This window comes from Corvus moneduloides, chromosome 19 (genome assembly GCF_009650955.1).
Source record: "Corvus moneduloides isolate bCorMon1 chromosome 19, bCorMon1.pri, whole genome shotgun sequence".
NCBI lineage: Eukaryota > Metazoa > Chordata > Aves > Passeriformes > Corvidae > Corvus > Corvus moneduloides.
The window spans coordinates 3,981,142-4,003,734 of NC_045494.1; the positions used below are offsets into that span (position 1 = coordinate 3,981,142).

Genomic DNA, 22,593 nt, shown 5'->3' on the forward strand with positions numbered 1-22,593 from the left:
CTGGCTCTCTCTGAAGGCTATTGGCCTGCCCTCACTCTCCTTCCCTCACTGGGGCTCAAGGGAACGTTTGTCCCCCCGTGGGAAAGGCTGATCCACATCAGCTTTGATCACAAAAGCTTTGCTGAGCTTTTTATGTCCTGCTGAATTCTTTTATGGGGAAAGGGGGAAGGGGAAAATCTCCTTCCTTCCTATTTTTTTGTTACCAATAGCAAAAGTTGATCTACCTTTGTTCTCCACCTGCCACGTGTCCTCCTACTCTTTTCCTTTACCTTTCTCTGGGGACCATTGTTGGCAGCTGGCCAAGCCACCAGTCTTTTGTTGGTGGTATGTTTCAAACAGCCTGGGCTGAGCAGGACAAACACTATTGCTAGTTAACAGCTTAGTCTTAATTGCTGTGACTATTGTGCCATTCTGTAAAAGAGCCAGAGAGGCCTTGTTCGTGCAGCTGATACATTGTTAAATGATGAGTGTTTCCCTTCTGTTTCCTTTTGCAAAATTCCACGCTTATATGGGTAATGCAATCATTGAAGTAGACTTACAGCTTTAAAATACTGGTTTTGGGAAAAAATTACAGCTTTCATTCACCCCAGGAGGAAAGAAAGGGATTTCATATGAACAGTGAAGCTTATGAGAACTGTCTCATTTATGGAGTTCTGTGAAAAGTATTTTGTATTGTTTTATGCAGTGTTTTAACAAGCCTGGAAAATGTTGCTGGAATTAAAGGGAAGGATTGACTCTGTCCACAGGGGAAAGAGCCAAGAGATTAAGAGTTGAGCACTCAGTTTACAAGAGTAACTAAATCATGACTTGGGGAGTTCTGGGTCACACAACTTGAGAAACACTTTCTGAAGGGCTTGATTTGAACTCATTTTGGCAAGCCTGTAGGCTTCTGTCAGTGTTAGGGCCGGAGGGAATGGCTTAAGTCTGACTTAAAAGTGGGCTGATATACTGAGAGGAATATCCTGGACAACTGAGAAGTGTTTTCTATTTCAGATTATGCCAGTGCTGCTGCAGATTTCTGCTGAGAATTGAAACTCCATCAGATTCTTTTCCTGAGGAGTTTAAGGTTTGTGACTGTGTGTCCTTTGCACTGTCCCAACTGCATAAAATAAAATCTGGTGCAGATCCCTGTATATGATGGTAGTATGAGAGATCCACCCGTCAATATTCTAGTCTCACACAACAGTAGCTCTGGTTTCTGAGATAATTTGAATTTATTGTGCAACCTACAGTAAAGCTACAGTTCTTTGCTACAGCAAAATGGGAGACCTAGAAATAAAGGGGGAAAATGAGTAATTATGTACATCTTTTCTCTGAAAGAGTTCACTGTTTGCATGAGGGGAAGTATTTGCTCAAGTATCTGCTGAGGTCAAGTAGCAAAGGTAAGTTGTGTTCCTAAATGGTTAACTGTGGCTTAAAAATACCCATATTGACAGGAACTGCAGGATAATGTCATTGGAACTTTTTGTTTTTTTAATACACCTTAAGAAATTAAACAAAGCAAATGCATTTGGTGGCGCCCTCAGGAAAAGTCCAGTCACTTCCTGACCAGTAATCTGCCTGGGAGCAGCAGATACATTCTCATTGTTTGCCATTTCCAGTTTCCAGTAATGGGAACGATTACTTGATCCAGCCAGTTTCTGCTGAAGATCTGGGAAAACGTACAAATTTTAATGGCAAATTTTTATCGGTTTCCATAAAACAACAAGGAAAAAAAGCATAACGTGGTTTTGGTACCTGGAGGCATCACCTCTGATAATGAATATTGTTTTATTTTGGAATTAAGTGTCTGCTCTTCAGGAACGAGATGTATCTTGCTCTTCTGGTGATTTTCTTGCAGTGTAAGTTTGATAACTAAATCTCTGGGTGGGTACATGTGTTTCTGGTTTGTCTAGAGTTTGTTGAGGCTTTTTACAGTTTTGGATTACTGTCTCTCAATCTGTAAGCTTTGAAAATAACATTGCTTCTCATTTTTTTTTCCAGGTTCAGAACTTTACGCTCAGGGGAAAGGTAGGGAATGGTAGATTGTTGTTGTTTTGTTGGGGCTTTTTTACGTACAAATTTAATGTAACTAATGTAACTAATTCCTCGGTTGTTGGTATGCATCTATAACAGAGTGTATTTGGACTTGCTGTACAATAGCTCAGTATGAAATTTGGCTATATGAAAAAAAAAGAGTTTTACTTGGTGGTGTTTCTTGGTATAGTGTTTAAATCAGAGATGTGCTGCTCATACCTTAATAAAAGTTTTGATGAAATCTTTCCTAGAGTAATTTGCTTTACTGAGCCATAAAAGAGGTGGGAGACAAAATTAGCATTTTGTTTTGGTATGTAAAAATCCCTCTCATGCCCACAGGGAAGGATAAAGGATAAAATTATAGAATATAAATTAAGGGCACTGTCTCCTGGTCTTGCAAAAGAATTGATTGTGTCTGAGCAGAGTTCAGAAATTGTGTTCTGAAAGGAGCACGTTTACTTTTTATGTTATCATCCTGCTGGCTACCAGCACGTACATTCTGAATGCTTGCTTTTTTCCATCACCCAGGAGAAATGTGTGCTTCTTGTTGTCATGTGGTCTATTCACATGCAGAGAAATTCACAGCGTTTTCACTGATTTTATGCCCCAAACTCTCTCTAGCAAGGACACATTATAAATAGCTGGTAAGCGCACAGGACAAGGGACTTCTTTAGATGCAGGAAAGCTTTTCTATTTGCATAGCAATTTCTAATACAAATCCTGACCAGAATGAGCATAACCCAAAAGTGTAAGTTCTAAAGGAAGAGAAAGTGAATGAACTAATACATCTTTCTCTATACTTGTTCCTCTAGATGTCAGAACATAAGTATTAATTATACCAGGATTCTAACAGTTATAATATTTAAGCTACAAAGTATTTATCTTTGCTGTGGTTATAAACACAGAATGTATTTCTATGCACATACATTTCTATACACATATACATATGTATATATAAATACTACTATGAACTTTATTTCCAGAAGTGCTTATCAATTTAAATTACAATATTCCTATCAAATGAAATGTGAATTTTTAAATTAATGTTTGTAATTTAAATGTAGAAGCTTGAGATAACCGTGTTATGTTGGACTAATTTAAAATAAATATAACTTTTTATTTTATTTTGTCTCAAGTTTTTACTTTCAACAGAGTTGAAATCAGGGTTCAGCCATCTGTCAAAGTGAAGAATGGAGCTCCGATGTCAATCATCTGCCATGCTGATATTAGCAAAAATACTGATTTCCAGCTGAAGCATAATTTTACAATTTTTAAGGATGGAAAGCTTGTGTTTATGACTGTATCAGACAAAGAAGATGCACGGTATGAAATACCTGTGGCCAAATCTTCAGATACAGGAGACTATGAATGTACTGTGAAAGCAGATGGAAAGTTGAGTTTCAGTAACTCCATCTATGTTTGGGTAGCAGGTGAGTGTTCTGTCAGACATGGCAGATAAGATACAAAGAGAGAACAGCCTTACAGGGTAGGAATAATAGTCAGTGCTAAACAGGGTATCTTGCAAAGTGTGTTTTATCCGTTGACATCACAGTACTTGATGAGAGTTTGGTACTAACCCCCATGTTAAGGCACAGAAGTGAACTCAGGACCCCAAGGCTCCAGGACAGATCAGTCATGGTCAGGAACACAGTCTGTGCCACCACCCCCACTGTCCTGACTGTGGGACACCCCCTCTGTTCCCGAGACTAGAGAAAGTATTTGTGAAAGTTGTGCCCACCCCAGTAACCATGATGAGGGGTGGGTAGATTCCTGGAAATGCTGGAAATAACGTATAGAGATGCTCAGGGTGTGAAAGCCATTGTCAAAGCCAGCATCAGCCATGGGTTGCTTTTGTAGACAATGTTGTATCAGTCTTGTTCTTTCATCTCTTACGAGAACAGGGGCCACCTCCATCCATACCCTTTCTAGACATGTTCTTGACTGCAGGTGACAATTTTCCCCTTGGAAAAGCAAGTTGGAAAGACTTTGTCAGCATTATGTAGTTACTGGGTCATTTTTTGGTTCTTGCAAACTATTTGCATCTGTTAATTAATATAAATCATTCCCACAGTCATCAGATATAGTGTTTATTTCAGGATTATGCAATGTTCTATTTCTTTTCTTGTTGTCTATTATAAGGAATGACCAAGCCAATCCTGACTGCTGACAAAAAAGAAGTCTTAGAGGGTGAAGTTGTGAAATTACGTTGTGAGCTGCCAGAAGAAGTACCTCCTTTAGAGTTCTTTTTCCGGAAGATAAAGACAAATTCAGCACCTAAAGAAAAACGTGTACCTGAACAAAACCAAAATTTTTCTGAAGTGGAATATTACGTTGAAGAGGGAGATAATATTTTACAATTTGATTGCTTTGGCAAGAGACAAGTAAGATCTGGATGGGAAAGCTCACAGCATAGCAACAAAACACTTGTTACAGTCAAGGGTAAGTTACTTGACTTTTGTTTTTCCATTTCTTTGCTTGCTATAGATAAAAATAGGGTCATATATTTATATGTGTATCTATCTATCTCTATGTTTATATGTATTCTCTTGCAGAACCATTTATAAAGCCCACTCTGATCACTGGGCCCTCCAGTAATGTTACAGAAGGAGACCAAATAGAATTTGAATGCTCAACTGTGGTAGCTCAAATGCGTGACATTGAAATCATCCTCCAGAAAAACAGAACAATACTGAACAGTATACGAGATAAGAAATTTTTGAAATACTCTACAGTAGCTACTCAAGAGGACAGTGGTGAATACCTGTGTAAGGTGGAGCAAGGAGCGGTGTCTAAAACCACAAAACTGAATGTCTTTGTATCAGGTAAAACTTCTGTTCATCTTAGATGTTACTTGAAGTATTAATATTTAAATTTAAATTTGGCAGAACTCAAGATCCAAGTGTGACCTCCAGATCCAAATGTAAATTTTCTGTAAGTTAAAGGCTAGGTAGGTTTTAGTTTCTGATTTTTGCCCACCTATACTTCCCAACTAAAATAATATCCTCAAACAACCTGTGAAAAGTGGTTTCAATTGCTAAGTTTCTGTTTTCCCTGAAAATACAATAATATTAAAATAACATGATTGTTTTGTTCCCAAATTATAAACTATCAGTATGTCCTTCATTCTGTATACTTTGAGATAAGTAGTCATATTCTTCCAGGCTCACTTTGAATGAATCAGTTCTCTTTTGATCTTGCAGAGTTATTTCCCAAGCCAACATTGTCTGCTTCTATGACTAAGCTGGATGAAAGTAAAGATTTAATTTTGAGTTGCAGCATTAATGGTTTTCGGAGAGCCAACTTCTCTATAGTACGGAAAGGTTCCCATGAAGACATCCTGTTGAAAAATTCTAGAGTCTTAGCAATGAAAGTTAATGTGAATGATACTGGATCTTACACCTGTAAAGCTGAAGTAAAAGGAATAGTCAAGGAGAGCAAACCTCTAAGGATAAATGTTTATGGTGAGTTGATACAGAGGCTTAGAACCCACCAGGGTGGGGGAGGATCTAAACCAGAAGCATATAAATAAGCGTATCTGTTTACAGGATCAGTCTGTAGTCCATGGACTAGCAGGGTGTCTATTAGTTCTTACAACATGCATTTCTGTGAGATGTGCTTTAGCTGCAGAGGATTTGGCCTATTGTGATCTAATCAAGTCAGACTTTCCAGGGCTGGCCCTTGGAGAAGGGAGTTGGCATGGCTTCCCTTGGTTCTGCTAGGGACCAGATAAACTCCCATTCATTCCCATTTGCAGGAGCCAGGAATGTTCCAAAAAACTTTCACTTTGATCTGAAGCTCTGTCTGTGTCTGCCTTGAACCCCTCCCCCGACCCTTCAGGAAGAAAGCCAGGAGAGCCAGAGGTCATCTGGTTGGCTCTACTCTAGAAAAGGCAAGGGTTCATTGCTATCAACATAGCCCCCTCACCAGCACACTAACTATGGATACTCCAGTTCCCTTCCCTCTCATGGAACAGGCACAGTGGTTCTCCAGTCTGTCAAAGGGATGAACTGGGTTGTGACTCACTGTGCTGCTGAAACAGGGCCCTGAGGAGGAGCTGTGCAATCCCTCTCAGGTCATACATGGAACGGACCTGCTCCTTGGGTCAGAACTAGTTTTGGAGTTTGGATGATCCACAGTTGTGTCACTGATCCTTTTCTTGTTTTGCTTCATGTTCTCCCTGTATGCTACTTTATTCAAAGTTACATATATTCTATTATCTATTCTATTGATTTGTTCAAGTCTCCCTGTTTCTATTCTATCAATGAGGAAGAACATCCCAATATAGACTGTGTGCAAACCAGCTAAATATTGTATATTTATAAGTTTTCTACAAAATAATATTGTGTATTTTGGCCTTATGCAGTGTAATTTGCAACAATTTTTTTTTATTCACCTTTTAGCTCCAGTCTCCAAGCCAACTCTTTCCGTTGTCAGTGGTTCACCGGAGGTGATATTAGGGAAGCCTCTACAATTAATCTGTCATTCAGTGATGGGAACACCACCAATAACATTCACATTCTACAAAGGGGATGAAGTTAGGAAAAATGTAACTAATGACACATATGCTATATTCTTGGATGAAGATATTGGACTAAATGACAATGGAGGATACAAATGTGATGCTAGAAACAATCACTCCAGTGGTGTGAAAACTAGCAATATTCTAAATGTCACAGTGATAGGTAAGTCTGTTTAATTCTTCTTCTTGTCTAATGTCATATTTAGAGTTTTGAAACAGTAGCAGTAAATGGTGGACTAAGCAAAATGGATGTGAAATGTTTACAAGTTTTTGCTCACTTGACTTAAAATAGTTGTCTATCACAGCACAATAGTCCAGGACCAGAGCAGAAGTCTATTCTTGATCTTTGATAAAGAAGAAGTGATTTCTCTCTACCAAGGAGTTTTCAGTTTTGCATCCTTGTTTGAACTCAAATTGTGTTGATCTTAGTAAGATAAACTTGTGGTTAATAGGCTGTTTTCCTTCTGGTTTTTGACACTGAGTTGTGTATGACTAGAACAGATACATCCAGAATTGCTGCATTTCTTCTGAGTCTGTTGGATTATTGCACACTCTCCACTTGCTGAGCTCCCAAACAGGGCTTTTAATACAGTATTTGCACTCACCCAGACTACAGCACCTTAGGACTCACCTTAAATTCATCAGTTCCACTGTTTACTAACACTAGAGAGAAGCTGGAAGATAAAACTCTTCAGAGTTTTATCCAGGAAGATCTTTTGAATCCAGGAAGGTCTTTTGAAATAACAAGGCACAAATAAACAAACACAAAGCATAATCTTAGTCCATTAACAAGTGGGTATTTCTTTGCTGGAACTGGTGAATCCCAGCTGTTAGAGCTGTGGTTTGGGATATATTGTGACACTGTTTAGAAGTTCTGAAGAGAAGGTCGTGTTTTGGAGCCAGGTGACCCAGTCTTCCACAGTCCACCACTGGTGAGGTGGTAACTTTGAATCCTCTGTATTCTGTCCTTTCTGTCTCTACCAGATCTAAAGAAGGACTTACGTATTCCAGAGCAATTCTCTCTGTCAGGGGCTCAGTCATAGTAACCCATGTCTTCTATCTAAATCTGCTTCCTAATACATCTTTCATGACCAGCATCTTTTCATATCAAATCTGGTTTCCTTCCTCTGCTTCTGTGCCAGTGTTGCCTTATGATCCTTCTCTACATCTGCCTCGTGTTATCCATAGGCCTTCCCCAAACACAATATTTCCAGAGAAATTTTCTTTATGAATTTTAGCAAAACATGCTTCATATCCCAAACATTTTGCAAAGCTGCTGACATTCTACATGTCTTGCATCACACTATGTGTGTCCATTTTCTCCCCCTTTAATTACAAAGGCTGAAGCTCATCTGTTCCTAGGCTAGTTCTGTGTATGCTAAAATGCTTCATTTTTAAACTAGTAGACTTAAAAACCATGGTTTGGCTATGCATATTCTTACAACTTGCTCAAATGCTAAATAACTTCTCTCCTTGTGTTTGCTAGACTCTGTAACCATTGAAATTTGGGATTTTCTTATGCCTTTGGAGAACTCGTTCCATTGTCTCCTGAGACACCCTCTATTGTATATTAAAAGTTACAAGAATACAGTTGCCATACAGTTAGCAAAGAACAGCATAACTCTACATAACTATGAAAGCAGAACTACATAAACTGCACCATAATTATTTACACAATGGAACTGCTGAGTGTATTATTTCTGGGAATTAAATCATTTGTAGACTGGGGCCAGAGGGGTATCCAAAGGATTTTAAGGAAAGAGACTGACTGACCTCTGTGGAATGGATATAATTTCTTCCTGTGTCTGCTTTGTTTCTTTATCGTGCCCTCTCTATTTCTGGGTGTATACAAATATTTACTAGAGGACACTGTCTGGCAGAGACTATTCAGAAAGGTTAATACTGTGCATTCAGTCTCTGTTTAACTAAGCATTAAAGCAAGCATTTCTACAATACAATGTTTTGTCATCAAAGTTGTTTCTAATAGTGCTAATACTTGTTTTCTTTACGCCTTCCTCTGTAGTACCAATCAGGAATGCCAGTTTGGGCAGTGTTCCGTATGGAGAAGTAGAAGTTGGCAGTGATACTGCTTTTCTTTGCTCTGTGAAAGAAGGATCTTGGCCAATAGACTTCAAGTTTTTTAAAAAAACTGATCATGAGGTTCTTCTACATGAAGTAAGGGAGTATTCAGACAGAACCATATGGCACAAGAAAACAATGAAGAGGAAGGACACAGGGACCTATTATTGCATGGCTTCGAACCGAGCCAGCATGGACGTGAGGAGCCATCCAATAACCATCCATGGTGAGCTCATTATTGATAAGCTGCCTACTATGTCACCATGATAGGTAAGGGCATCTGATCTGACATGTTCCTAAGTATGACTCCCTTACTTGTTTTTCTTCCACCACTGTCAGAAGTTAAACAGAGAGATGTTTTTATAAACGAAGATTGTCCAGCTTACATAGAAAAATTTAAGGGATACCCAAAAGCCAAAGGAGCCAGGTGCAAACTAAAACCAAGCTGTTGATGTACTGAGCTTTTGGTCACAAAGGAGAGGCTTACTAGAGAACTTAGAACACAAGTCTCCTCCAAGTTCTTCCCCAGTGTGTAAGAGGGTTGATGTCTAGTAAAATGAAAGGTCAGGAACTGCAGGATTTGGTAGTGTTGACCTATCACTGTAACTACTCTCTTAAACATGTTTTTCTTATTTGCAGTCATCTTAGCAGCTTGGCAGAAAGGAGTCATTGCTGCGTTTGTCCTAACAGCCATCGCAGGAGCAGGAGCCATTGCTTTATGGTGGTTTTTGCGTAAGAAGAAAAAGGGTAATGAATGGTTCCCTTCTCTTTGTTTGGGGAGAAATGTATTACAGTTAAACTTGCATTTGTCTCAGCAGCAAAGGCTTATGGGGGTGAGGCTTCAGAGATAACTAAACACAATTAAAAGAATCTACTTAAAAATGCCACCTGACCCAAATTAAGCTGCAAATGTGCTGAAGCTTTCCAAGCATATTGGGCAGAACACAGTGCTGGGCAGGCACTAGGGAAACAAAAAGGCTATCAAATACAGGCCAGAATTACACTGTTCCCATGCAGTCCTAAATTCAGCCCCAGGCAATGTAGATGCAAACAGGGCTTGAGGAGGTTTCTGATCCCTTATAGAGCTATAACAATTTGATTTGGGGTCCCAACTGAGGTATAATTGAGCTACTTCTCTAGTCCTCATGAAGCAAATTTAGATTACTGTCTTGTGGGATTAGGTTTTTTTCTTCCACTCTGTAATAAAATTTCTTAGGGATTTGTCTTTTATCATTAAGGTATTTTTTCTGATCTTGTTCTTTCAGAAAATAAGTAAATCTGATTTGTCCTGTGATATGCAGTACATGGCAAATTATTTGGGAGAATTTGGAGCATTTGGATGTCCCAGATTGCTTAAATTGGCAAGGTTAAAATCTGAGTTTTGGGATCTAGGGTTCTCTGTGAAAGAGAGATTTAAGGGACCTGGGAGATGAACAGGATATAAGATGTGAGGTAGTTCATTTTGTGATAGGCAGGAGAAATTATTCTGACATGAGTAAACAATGACTGTATTTTTGTTTTCATTTTTACTTTAAAATTCTTCATGTGTGCAACCTATTAATAGATGTTTTTGTTTTTCTCTGTCAAGCTAAAGGACCATCCATGGAGATGTCTGGGTAAGATGCCTTCCTGTCTGGGTTTCGGCTGGGATAGAGTTAATTTTCTTCTTAGTAGCTGGTACAGTGCTGTGTTTTGCATTTAGTGTGAGAATAATGTTGATAACACTGCTGTTTTAGTTGTTAAGTAGTGCTTACACTAAGTCAAGGACTTTTCAGTTTCCCATGCTCTGCCAGTGAGCAGGGGCACAAGAAGCCGGGCAGGATCATGGCCAGGACAGTTGACCCAAACTGACCAAAGGGATCTTCCACACTGTAGAAAGTTATGCCCAGTATAGAAACTGGGGGAGGGGGGGGGGGGAATTGTCTGGGAGGAATTGGTCAGTGCTCAGGGCTGGGCTGGGCATCGGTCAGCAGGTGCTGAGCAATTGTATTGAGTATCACTTGTTTTTCTTGAGTTTTATTCCTCTCTCTTTCTCTCCTTCTACTATTATTATTATTACTATTATTATTACTATTAATATTATCATTATTATATTTTACTTTATTTCAATCATTAAACTGTTCTAATCTCAACTGTTCTTACCTGGGTTTTACCTTTTTCCAATCCTTCTCCTAGTCCCACTGGGAGTGGGGTGGGTGAGGGAGGGTGATTAATTACCAGCTGGGGTTAAACCACAACAGCCCTTTTTGGCACCCAATGTAGGACTTGAAATTAACAACAGATCTGACCAGTGCATGTTGAAACAAATTTGTTACAAGCATTCCTTATGATTTAATACCCACCGGTCCCAGTGTTGATTTGTTTGCTCTCAGAGCTGTATTGTCCAACACCTTGCTTGCACTACTGCACCCTGTTGTGTTTGTTGCCTTCGGGGCAGGGCTAAGGTTATTGTTTTGTTATAACTCACCTGGTCGGGTCTCAGCGCTGCCATCACCTGTGCATGGGGAGACACCTGTTGGGAATTATTCACAATTACATCTTTTACTCGATTCCTCAGACAACCAGTCTATGGAAGAGAGGTATCTTCCCACAGCCTCCCTTACTTCTCCAGGCTATCAGAGCATTTGAGAATTAGGAAAATTTTGAATACACTTGGGATGTTGGAACCAGCATGGTCCTATTGGTAGGAACCAGCAAGTGATTGAATGTGGTTCAGCTCTTGTTTAGGGCTCAGAAATTATTTGCAGCTACTTCAACCCCCACAACAGGCACAGTGGGCACTCAAACTACAGTGACAGGCACTGTGGTTACTCGCCCCAGGGGTGGGTGATGCAGCTGAACCAAAGGACCAACCCCTGTCTGTAGCAGTTGCCTCTAAAAAGGGAAGAGAAATAGACAGGAAAGATGGCTCGTTTAGTGAAGAAGGATAAAGCAGTGTCATGACAAGAACAGGAGGAAGAGGCAGAAAAAGAAGTAACCACTTGATCCGTATCCCTGAGTGAGCTGTGGGATATGCAAAAGGATTTTAGCCATCATCCAGGTGAGCGTGTTACACCTGGCTGCTCTGATGCTGGGATAATGGGGCTGGTGGTGTGGAATTAGAGGGTAGGAAAGCCAAGCAGCTGTGATCATTTTCTAGGGAAGGGTGAATTGACAAGGTGATTGGAAGAGTAACCCGAATTACTCAGCCTATGGAGGCAACTCTTGTCAAGGAAAGGTATTTCTTCAAGGAAGATGTTCTGTTTCACCCAGGCAAGTGGACCATAATGGAGAGAGGTACCCAGTACAGGAGGGAATTAGCCATGCTTAGAGATAGATAATTTGTTATGACCCAAACAACATACAGTCACTCCCAGATCCAGATGAAGTCTAATGTGCACAAACCATGTGTATAGAAACTTGTACACCAGAGTGCACCATAATCATACACCAACTCACTGGCAGTGTTGTCTGGAGAAACGAAGAGGCACCAATGGTAGAGGCAGGGGCTCCCCAACTCTAGCAGTACACAGAAAAATCTCCCTTCCTTGTCCCTGATGTGGAGAAATTGGTTGAGCAACTCAAGAGACGATATAGATTCTACTCCCCACATGCGCGGTCTGGAATCTCACCTGATAACAGTAAGTGTCATTTGGTCAAGGGAGGATACTGATGGTACACACCAGGGGAGACCCTAGGTTTTTCTGCAGGTCTACAGAGACAACATGAGGAAGGGGGATGGAAATTCTACCTCAACCCTACATGAATTGCAAGGAAAAATAATCACAAAAGGGGGTTCTTCCAGGAAAGTTGCTGCTGCAGTCTGCAGTGGGCAGTTCCTCAGACAGAGTGGAAGGGCTGATCTTACTTCTGATCCTATGGGAAGGAATTCTACTCCATTTTCACAAGAAGCGAGTAGATAAACCTGTGACCAAGACTAGAGGGGCTCTGCCTCCAGCCATGTGGAAGAGAGGGACAACCTTGTTTACTGGACTGTGTGGATCACATGGCCTAAAACATCAGCCACCCCAGGAGTATAAGGCTGTAGCAGATACAGGTGCACGGTGTACCCTGATGTAATCAGGCTGTGAAAGGCTAGAACCCACTTGTGTTTCTGGAGGGGGATTCCAACAGCTGACTGCTGGAGGCTGAAATCAGCCTGACTGGGAATGTGTGGCAGAAGCCCCCACTGGGACTGGCCCAGAGGCTCTGTGGGCATAGACTATCTCAGGAGTGGGTATTTCAAGGACCCAGAAGAATCCTGGTGGGCTTTCAGTATAGCAGCCTTGGACATGGAGGACATGAAGCAGCTGCCTGGTTCCACTTCTTGGAAGACCTTTCTGTTGTGGGGTCGCTGAAGAACAGCAGGTGCTGGTCGCAATCACAGCACAGCCCTGGTGGCAGAACCGCGCTGAGCCTGGGAGGTGCCGATCGCTGCTCAGGGCCTGGCTGGGCACCCCTCATTTTTCTTGGGGTTTATTCCTCTCGCTCTCCTTTTCATTGCTATTATTAACTGTATTTGAATTATTAAACCATTCTTACCTGAATCCGTGGGGTTTATCTTTTTCCAATCCTCCTCCCCATCCCTCCGTGACGGGGCAGGGGGGGTGAGTGAGCGGCTGTGTGATATTTAGCTGCCATCTGTGGTTAAACCACAACACCTGCTTTATGATAGTGGTGAAATGTTTCTGTGTATAAAGGGCTGTAAGCCTTGCTTCATATGAATATAGTTTGTTACAGCACACACCTGCAGACAATAAATGCATGGTTGTGCTTCATGTACCACCTGCTAACACAATAACAGGATGAGGAAATACGCTAAAAATAGAAAAAAAGGCGAGCTAAGTGAAATACAAGAATGTCAGGTCCGTATTTGAGTGCATTTAGATACGGAATAAAATTGAAAATACAGAGGTTTTAAAGAAGAATAATGCAATAGGGAATATTTTTGACCTTAAAGTTTCCTTGTGCTTCTCCTAAAGCAAAGGCAAAATTTTCATTAGTTTCAGTGGTTAAGAATATGTGGTAGTCAGCATAGACAGTGACTGATCTTTGCACAGAATCATATTGTTGGTTTTATTGACTGGTTTTGGGTAATTACATCAAATTTTATTGGTTTGTTTTTCAGTTCTGCCTTGGCTCCAAACTTGACAAGTGAAAAACTAACGAGACAGCCCAGTGATGGAAACTATTATTCAGGTAGGATGTTTTGCTATAAGACTGTTAGTAAGTTGGTTTAATTAAACATTTATTTAAAGTTTTGGACTTCCATAGTTATTGTTTGGATGGGGCCCAATATTTTGGGAATACAGAGGGATACCAATAACATTGTCCAAGGTATCTTCTGTCATTTTGTCTTTGTACAGTTTTTATGAGCACGTCTTACACAGATTGGTTTATAAGTCTGCTCAGACACTTCTCCCAGGCAATCAATTGACAGTATCACAGATGGAGAAATCATGGTAAAAGAAAATTACTTTCTGCTTTTGACACAGCTGCAAGAAAATTATTTCAGAGAGGAAATTTGAGCTGTGGCACATGGCCCTATGATGTGGCCACAGTATAGAGATGTTAACTTGCCTGGGCACCTTTCATTGCAGGATCTCGGTGCACTTGACAACGACAGGTGGACATGATGTTTAGAGCACCTGACATACACAAAGTTGCCCCTTGGGTGTTTGTTAGCTGATTATTTTAAAAGCCACGTTCTTCCCACCTGAATGTCTTAGATGGGAATCTAAAAGTAGAATGTGTCATATAGAAATACAGATAATGACAGTAGGAATTGCAGCTGTGTAACTCATTTATTTCATTGGTTACAATAAACATTTTGTCAGCTCAACTTTGGCTTTCATATTTTAGGATCAGGTTACATTGAAGATAACGAAAATCACATGAAATCAACAGATGAGAGTAAAGGTAATTTCATACTTAAACAAAAGATTTAAAAACTATTTTATAATTGAAAGTCTTGATGTTTTCAAATGGTAGTAATGAGGATTTGATAGAGCCAGCCCTTTTTTCCCATGTCCAAAATTACACCAATAGAACCCTTTTATCAATTGCATTATGAAGTGTAATTAGTTGTGCTGGATCCCAGGCCATCTAATGATGGGTGGTATAAAAATACAACTTATACTCAAAATATTAAGTTCAATATAACAAATATTCAGATTTTTTTAAAAACCAAGATTTTCTACAGATTTCTGTTTCTTTTACTTTTCTGTCCTTTCTTCACTTCTTTGGATCTTGAAATATTTAAGAATTAAAACCACAAATAACCTGCTATGAAATCTGAATAAAGTAATCTGCCAAATCACTTCTGCAGGATTTCATTCTGAATGACTGTTGTGGTTCCTTCCAACTCTTACAGAAATCTGGTAGAAAACCACCTCCACCGTAAGAAAAATAGAGCAGAATGCAACAGCTGTTTCTTGTGTCTGTTGTACCCAGGTAGCCAGTACCTGTCAGCCAGTGGTCTTAGTAAGTCAGATGTCTGATCATTGCCAGGTTTTCTGTGGATATTGTAGCAAAGAAGCATTTTGAGGAGGAAGATCGGTTCCATTTCAATTTTTTGGGGGGGAGGGAGGGAGGGTTGGAGGCAGCTTAGGAGAAAAGTGCTGAAATTGGCTAACTGGCAAAGCAGAAATGAGAATGAGAAGTGTCCTGCCATAGCAGCCACAGAAAACAAGGAGAAAGTAATGGCAGGGAAAGAAAGGGAAGAGCAAGGAACCTGGGAGAATCAGAGCTAAGGGTAATTCCCTACTCCATTTTGTGTTGTGCCATTTTTGAAGGTGTTACATTGCAAGTAACAGTTTTAGGCACAATTTGCATGTCCCACAGTTTCAGAAATCTGCCTTTAGTTGGTCTACTGCCCTTTGGAGTGGGGTTACCCTCAGGAATGGGTTGGCCTTACAACTTAGCAGAGTAACTCCCATCTGCCATCAGCAGGGCCTCCTCCTGCACCTGTCAAAGTCAATTGGGATTTGTCCATTAATTTCAATGGCAGCAGGATCAGACCCACAGCTCAAACGAAGTGTGCAGTCCTACAAAGAAACATCTTCTTGATATTTTTGGGGCAGGACCTGACCTTGAGAGTGCTGAGGTGGATTACACTGAAGTTGAAGTCTCAACACTTGATCCTCACAGAGGTAATAAACTGTTCAGCCTCTATGGTTTATGTTTGGGAGCAACTCTGGGTCTGTTGCTGCTCCCTGACACTGGCCTGGTATTGGCACCTGGGAATGCCAGGGTTGTGTGTGTGACAGTCTCCTGCCAGTAGTGCTCCTAAACCTGGCTGATGCTGTGGCTCTTGTGCTGCTGTTCTTGCAGTCCTCCTTCCCATTGCCACCTACACAAGGTCTGTGTGGAGCAGGGCTCCCAGCTGGAGCTATGGCTCTAAGCAGAAAGCAGCCTGCTGTGAAATATCCGTGTTAAAGAGACCGAATTCATTGAGGGCCACTTGAGGTTGCCCCAGGGCAAGATAATGGAGAGAACAGAAACCAGTGGAATTTCCTCCTTTGTAAAAGAATTGGTTGAAGGGTCAAAGCTGTAATTCACTTGTGATAGAGAAGGGAGACCAGTTTTGGTTTAGTCTCTTAGTCTGGACAGCATTCTGGATTTTGTGGCACCTTAAGCAGAGAAATGAGGATATTGATGCCCAGATAACTTTGTCCTCCTCCCCGCAGTAACCAGGCCTCAGAGCGTGGGGCTGAGGTACATGTCTGCAACCTTGAAGGAGAAACATCCGTGGAAATTTATTCACCACCCAAATGCCCACTTCAATCATTCTGTGTTTTCTGGAGAACTCTGATGCCATTATGACCTTGTGTTGAAAGCTGTTAAACCTTCCAGAAATTTGCAAAAAGCTCCAAGTAGCAGAGAGTGAATAAACCCTGCAAGAGAAGTTTATGCTCTGCTCTTGTATCTTTGCTTCAGCTGAATGGGAAGCAGACTGAGGAAGAAATGGATAAATTTCCTTCTTCCTGGTAGGAAGGACTAGTCACTTATTTCAGAGACGAAAGACATAATTGTTTAGTTGATAACACAGATGTTTGGGCAAGAGTGCTCACTCTTCAAGCTTGGCAGTCAAGCTCTCCTGGAACAGCCAGTCCTCCTGTCCTTTCTGTTTTCACTTCCTAGTATCATTCATCACAGAGTTTTCCCTGTGTTTTAAGCATGCTATTTACCCACCTCTGCTAAATTCTGCACTGAAGGACCAGAGTTGTACTCTTTTTCAGAATAGGGCTAATAACTGTTCCAACTGTTTCTACTACACTATACAATGGTGTAGAATAGTAAGATATGATAGTGCATTATTTAAATTAAAAGCCCTTTTAAGTTCAAGATCAGCATCTATAAAAATAGCGTTTTCATCCTATTCTTGATCTGTAACACTATTCCTGTATATCAGACTAAGGGATAAGAGAGTATGCTCTGTAGACAGAACCCCATTAAACCACAGTATAATGTTTACTATAGTGTGTAAATGAGATCAGATTATTTTAATTGAATTCTGCGTCATGCTACAGACCTATGCATGGCACACAGAACACTGACTGATTCTGTAAGACTGAACTGTGCTTGAGTATATGGAGATATGAACAGTTCCCTGATCAATTTCCTTTGCTGCCCCAGGACACTGTTGAGTGCTTTGGTAATGGAAATGGCACTACAAGTATTTAATGTGTTCCTCTTTGAAAGCATCCTGAGGATGCTGCTTAAATAGAAGGAGTTGTATGAAACTGTTATTTCTTGAGCTCTGCACTGCCTATCACAATGAAAACAGGATGAGATTTATTCTTGGGAAAAGAGAAGCAAAGCCAAGTTTCTTAATATTCCCTTGTAATGGTCATATATGCCCACAGAGTGAATTTGGCCACAGGACTGCTACTTATACTTCTGCTATGCTGGTGTTATTGTAAGGTTTTGTTTCCAGTCATAATATTCTTCCATGTTTGTCTGTGGGTATGACCAGCCCTTCCTAGGGAACAGACCTTTCAGATTATCACCTTGCTCCAAATCCCTTTTATGCCTCTTTTGCTTCCTCCTATATTCTGAATGAAGACAAAGCAAATCACCTTTTCTCTGGGCACACATTGCTCATCCAGCAGCTACACATAGAGTCTGATTCCTTCTGCCTTTTGAGGAACTCCAGATTTCTTCGATCTCTCTGGCCTAACCTCAAGTTAATTTATCTTTTTAATCATTTGTTCCTCCTGCCACTGTTGTCAATGTCAATACTAATGTTCTCAGGAGCAGGAGAATCAAATTTTGTGTACTGTGAAAGGCTACTGCAATAAATACTGCAGTATCTAAGCTGTAAGAGTTGCCTTTATGTCTCTTCTGGGAATTGGGATTGATTGAATGTCACTTCAAAACAAGTTGAAATTATTGTAGAAGGATGTACATCTTGTCTTTCTCAGTAAAGAATTCCTTACATTTGAAAACACCGCTTCACCCTGTTTTTGCAGTCATGTCTGAGCTAGCTGGTAATTTCTGGAATACTTCTTTCTGGAATTATTAAATTCAATACTTACCAAGTTTGTATGCTTGACAAAAATATAGTGCTTGTCTTTTCTAAAGTTTAGTTGTGAAAAAAGATGGCAAGGTGATTCAGACCTTTTATTGTTAATCTGAGCAAAACCAAAGGCAGGGGCTAAAGTAAGATCAGGCAGTATCCCTAAAGTGACAAGGGAGAAACTGTTAAGCATGGCTGAGTAAGAATATTCTCCTTCTTTTATATCTGGTTATCTGCAGGGTGGAAACATTATACAGTTAGTGGGAACAAAATGTCAAATGATCCAAGTTATTTCTCCTGGCACGTTTTTTCAGTGCTATTCAGTCATCAAAGATGACTTTTGGAAGATTAACAAAGGAAATAACATGGGCAGTGGCATTATATCTCAATATAATGAAATGGGCACGATAAAAATAAAAAGCAAACTAAGGAAATGCCTCCAACCAAATCTTTGCACAGAGTCAATAGGAGTAGATTTAGGACTAACTGCTAAAAAAGAGTCCTAAACAAAATGAGCTACCTTTTATTAAAATTCCAAGAAGTTTAATTGTTACTTCACTGGCAACTGAATTGATCATTTAAGCAATGGTCTGTAAGCATATGAAATATGCCTCGAGATTTTCAAATTATTTTGCAAAGAAAGTTCATGCCAAAGCTGCAAGTTTGAAAGCTGTGATTATACACTTGGAGAAGTGTAGCTGCTATTGTTTAAATTAATAGCAGTTTTGCAACTCTATTCTGATGTGTTAGCTTGCAGCATTTAAAGGATGCTGAACAGAATTTAAAAAAACAAATGCAATTAGCTTTGGGAAATCAGAATATGGTGCCAGAGACACTTGGGTTCTTCAGGGCAGTGCAGAACAGTAACAGTCCTAACTCTGAGACTGCAGATCATTATGTCTGAATTCTTTAAATATTGTGGGCTTTTAATAGCTAAAGTACAGGATTCTGTATCCAGAGATGTGAATTTCTTCCCAGTTTTTTGGAGAGAGGAAACAACAATTTAATTCTTTTTTTAAATTTAACTGTAACTAGAGAAATCTAACTTGGTTTGTTGAAGGTCCACAGAAATTGGAGGTGATACTGGTAGAATTCTGAGGTTTTCTAAGAGACTCAGTTTAACTGAAATGAATGAGTGTTTCTGAAGCGCTTTGAGATCCGTGAACAGCAAACTCCTGGACCCTGCCAGCACAGGCCTTTACAGCAAGTGAAGAAAGTGGTTTTTAATGCACAGTTCTGGAGCACTTTGATTGCCCAGGGATTTTTAAACCACAGCCATACAATAAATCCAGTAGATTGTTCTAATCTCCTACTAGCCAGAAGTTTACGCTGACCACAGAGAAAATGATTCTTGCTATTTTCAGGCCTTTAGACAAGGCTCTGTCCAAAAGGAGACCTTTCCCAGATAGCACTAAATGGAAGCTGTGCTGTGTGAAATCTGCAAATATTCTTCTGAGACATTTCACAAAACACAGCAATTTAAATATTTTTTTTTGTGCCTTTGACATTTAATCAGGCTAGTTGCCAAAAGGGGTTGTAGTTAGTCTTCTAAGTGATAGATCTCCTCAGGGCTAGGATCCGTAAATCCTTAGAAGAGATTGAAGAAGCTCTTCAAAGTGATCCAGAGAAACTATTCTCTAGTGGTAGATGTCTCTGTGAAATTAAAGCAGCATTGATTCAAGTTTAGAAGAAGATTATTAGAATGTTCAAGTCAAATTTAGAAAGGGAAGCAGATTTTCATCATCATTTTTATATAGAAGAAGATATCTTTCTCTCAGACCCTTACAGGCTGGGTTTGGGGAGGGCGTTGTACTTGCTTTTTCACACAGATTCCACAGGCTCATTGCTGCTTATGTAGCGACTTCCTCTGAAACTAAAACAGTGTGTTCTGTTTGTTTAAGGAGCTTTTCGTAAGGCAAACAAAAAACAAACCAAACAAACAAACAGCAACAAAAAAAGAAAATAAATTGATTTTGTGCCAATACATTTTCCAGCTCCTGAACAGAAGGGGACTGAAACAGTTTATAGTGAAATCAGAAAAACTAATAATGGTAAGTAAGCTAGTGAAAAAATTAAACACTTTAAGGAAACGTTTGTGTAGAGGTTAGGGATAAATTTGTAACTGAATATTTTACAAGATAATACTTAGACTGAGTATTTAGAAGATAAGTGCCATAAAAAAGAGGAGCTGCAAGTCACATGGGAGCATACCAAAGTGCAGCTACAAAATCCCAGGAGTTGATAAATTGTATGACACCTTCATGGTTCCTCATAAATCAGTGCTATTAATATTTGTAACGTCTTCTTCATCAGCCCATTTGTGCTGTATCTACTGAGTAGTTGGGCCATATCTGGATCTGAATCTAGAGCTGAACATGCCCTGTTAGGGATCAGGATTCTACATCCTGTTACCTCAAACTGCTCAGGAGAAACATTTGTCTCTTAATTGAGCATGTTTGTCCCATGCTATAAAATATTCCATTGGCTTTGGATGTAACTCCAGCAAATATCTATAAAGCCTCCAACAACAGACTCTAAAAGCCTTTAAAGCAATATGATCATTTCACCAGCTCTAACACAGACATGTGTGGGCAGTAGCAGCTTGCTGGCAATTACTGTCTATAAATGTTCTGGCACTAATAAGTTCAGAAACAGTGACTTAAAAGGAGGTTATTTCATCATACTTTGTCTAAGTCTAAACTGGAAAGGATTTCCTCTCCTCTTTTTGTGTTAGGAAGTCTAGATTTGTAAAGATTAGGGCTGCAAACAGTTAACATTTTGTCCTCATTCAGGCTTTGTTGTGTGCCATTTTAAATTTTTGATTGTTGTGCTTTAATTTTCTATTTTTTCTATTTTATAAGGCACTTCCCACCTCTGACACAATATTCTGTCTCTAGGGAATCTTTTATGTGAGGGTCTCCACGTACTTTAGAAAACATTACTTAATTTTCCCTTGTGAGGACTTACATGACAATTTTTATCTCCTTTTTACAGCTGAATAAACAGAGAGATTAGGTCATCTGTTTAAGGCAATGTGTTTAGAGAGTGACAACAGTGGCAAAGGAATTTTGGAATCCTTGGTGCCTGTGCCTGTGTGCTGTACTCATTTTCCACAGCCTTGCAGTGAAAATCAGAATATCTTTCACACTTAAGAGTGTGGCCAGGCGCTTCATGCAGGACCACCATGAGAAAAAACATAGTTTATTTTAGGGCTGAACCCCAAGGCTACAAATGCTCTGAAATGTTCTCTGGTGAGTGTGAACTGGACCTATAAAAAGCTGCAGAAGCTGCTGCAAAACCCTCACCTGCTCTGCCCAGGTGTGAGGGTGACTATCACACCATCCACCAGCCCTGGTTTTGGCACAACTGAATGTGTTATATACCAGAAGGATGTAAACTCCAGGTTGGTACAACAGAGCTGAAATTCAAAGAGCGCTTAAAAGGCTGTAATACCATAAAGTGGGAACTGCAGTAAAATGGGATATGATTGAAAGACTGAGCTGAATTGGCCAGATGATCTGCAAACACCCCTTAATCTTGCAGTCCACCTGCTCTTTTATGCATAACATTCTACCATTTCAGTTATTCTTGGGAACATAGTACCAGTTTATTGTTTCAATCACGTCTGTTTTTCCTGACTGATACACAGGAAAAGTGTTTCAATTAGATAAGCAGTGCATCACCCAGCAATACAGTGCTACATTACAGTTAATGTAACACCACCTTTGATTTTTTAATAGGCTGTGTGATTGTGAGGTGGCAAAGTGTAAATGCAGTGGAGGATCCCTATGAAATTATCTACTTATATATATTAATATAAGTGTATTAAATGATGCCAATTGTGAAAGATGTTGAACATGACTAGTGGGTGCAGAAGTTGATTTACCATTCTGTTCTTTGAGATTTTTGAGCAAAAGCCCAGGAGCACAACCTACTTCAGGAAGGCAATGATTCAGACAAACGTGTCCTTGGGGAAATCACATGTGGTGTCAGCTACACAGTTTGACAGATTTAACCCCTAAGACCTATGTAACTTTTTTTTTTGTTTTGTAGGTAACTATTGTTGTTTAATTAGAATTGAGTGCTTCATAAGAAATTTTGTCATATGAAGGGGTTGTCTGTGCATTCCAGAAATTGTGTGCACTAGAGAGGAAGCTGCAGAACTGTCAGTACTGTCAGAACTGTCTGATGCAATTCTTTGTGACTGAGCTAAAACATTTTTCCTCTTCATTTTTTCTGACAACTCTCACTGCTGTCCCCAGTAAGGCAGATGCCATAGCAGTAACCAACTTTTGTATTTTGAGTTCTATAGCTACTGCTTGTCCTTATCCGAAATCTGCACTATGAATCCATAGTGCCGATAACAGTTGAGCTTTACCAAGCCCCAGGCCTTTGGCAGAGTGCTGAGCATCTGTCATTATTCCTTTTCTTTTTATTTTCCTGGTGCTGGCTGTTACCTCCTGTTCTTACCATTTGAGTG

The 22,593-nt window shown here is 40.0% G+C and overlaps 1 protein-coding gene across 17 annotated transcripts in view; it reads left to right on the plus strand.

Moving 5' to 3' along the window:
- Nucleotides 1-1,501: 1,501 nt before the first annotated feature.
- Nucleotides 1,502-22,593, plus strand: part of PECAM1 (platelet and endothelial cell adhesion molecule 1) — a 31,767-nt gene continuing 10,675 nt past the window's right edge. For 6 of the 17 annotated variants that reach the window (XM_032128867.1, XM_032128869.1, XM_032128866.1 and 3 more), the window contains exons 1-14: nucleotides 1,502-1,841; nucleotides 1,984-2,010; nucleotides 3,153-3,446; nucleotides 4,156-4,455; nucleotides 4,569-4,838; nucleotides 5,217-5,477; nucleotides 6,417-6,698; nucleotides 8,559-8,840; nucleotides 9,254-9,361; nucleotides 10,203-10,230; nucleotides 13,722-13,792; nucleotides 14,456-14,512; nucleotides 15,676-15,744; nucleotides 20,108-20,164. In XM_032128867.1, the coding sequence (XP_031984758.1) occupies nucleotides 1,808-1,841; nucleotides 1,984-2,010; nucleotides 3,153-3,446; nucleotides 4,156-4,455; nucleotides 4,569-4,838; nucleotides 5,217-5,477; nucleotides 6,417-6,698; nucleotides 8,559-8,840; nucleotides 9,254-9,361; nucleotides 10,203-10,230; nucleotides 13,722-13,792; nucleotides 14,456-14,512; nucleotides 15,676-15,744; nucleotides 20,108-20,164 (2,140 nt within the window). In that variant the 5' untranslated portion in view covers nucleotides 1,502-1,807. The remainder of the gene's footprint in view (nucleotides 1,842-1,983; nucleotides 2,011-3,152; nucleotides 3,447-4,155; nucleotides 4,456-4,568; nucleotides 4,839-5,216; nucleotides 5,478-6,416; nucleotides 6,699-8,558; nucleotides 8,841-9,253; nucleotides 9,362-10,202; nucleotides 10,231-13,721; nucleotides 13,793-14,455; nucleotides 14,513-15,675; nucleotides 15,745-20,107; nucleotides 20,165-22,593) is intronic. The other 11 variants (XR_004243810.1, XM_032128870.1, XM_032128868.1 and 8 more) reach the window with 3 other exon arrangements.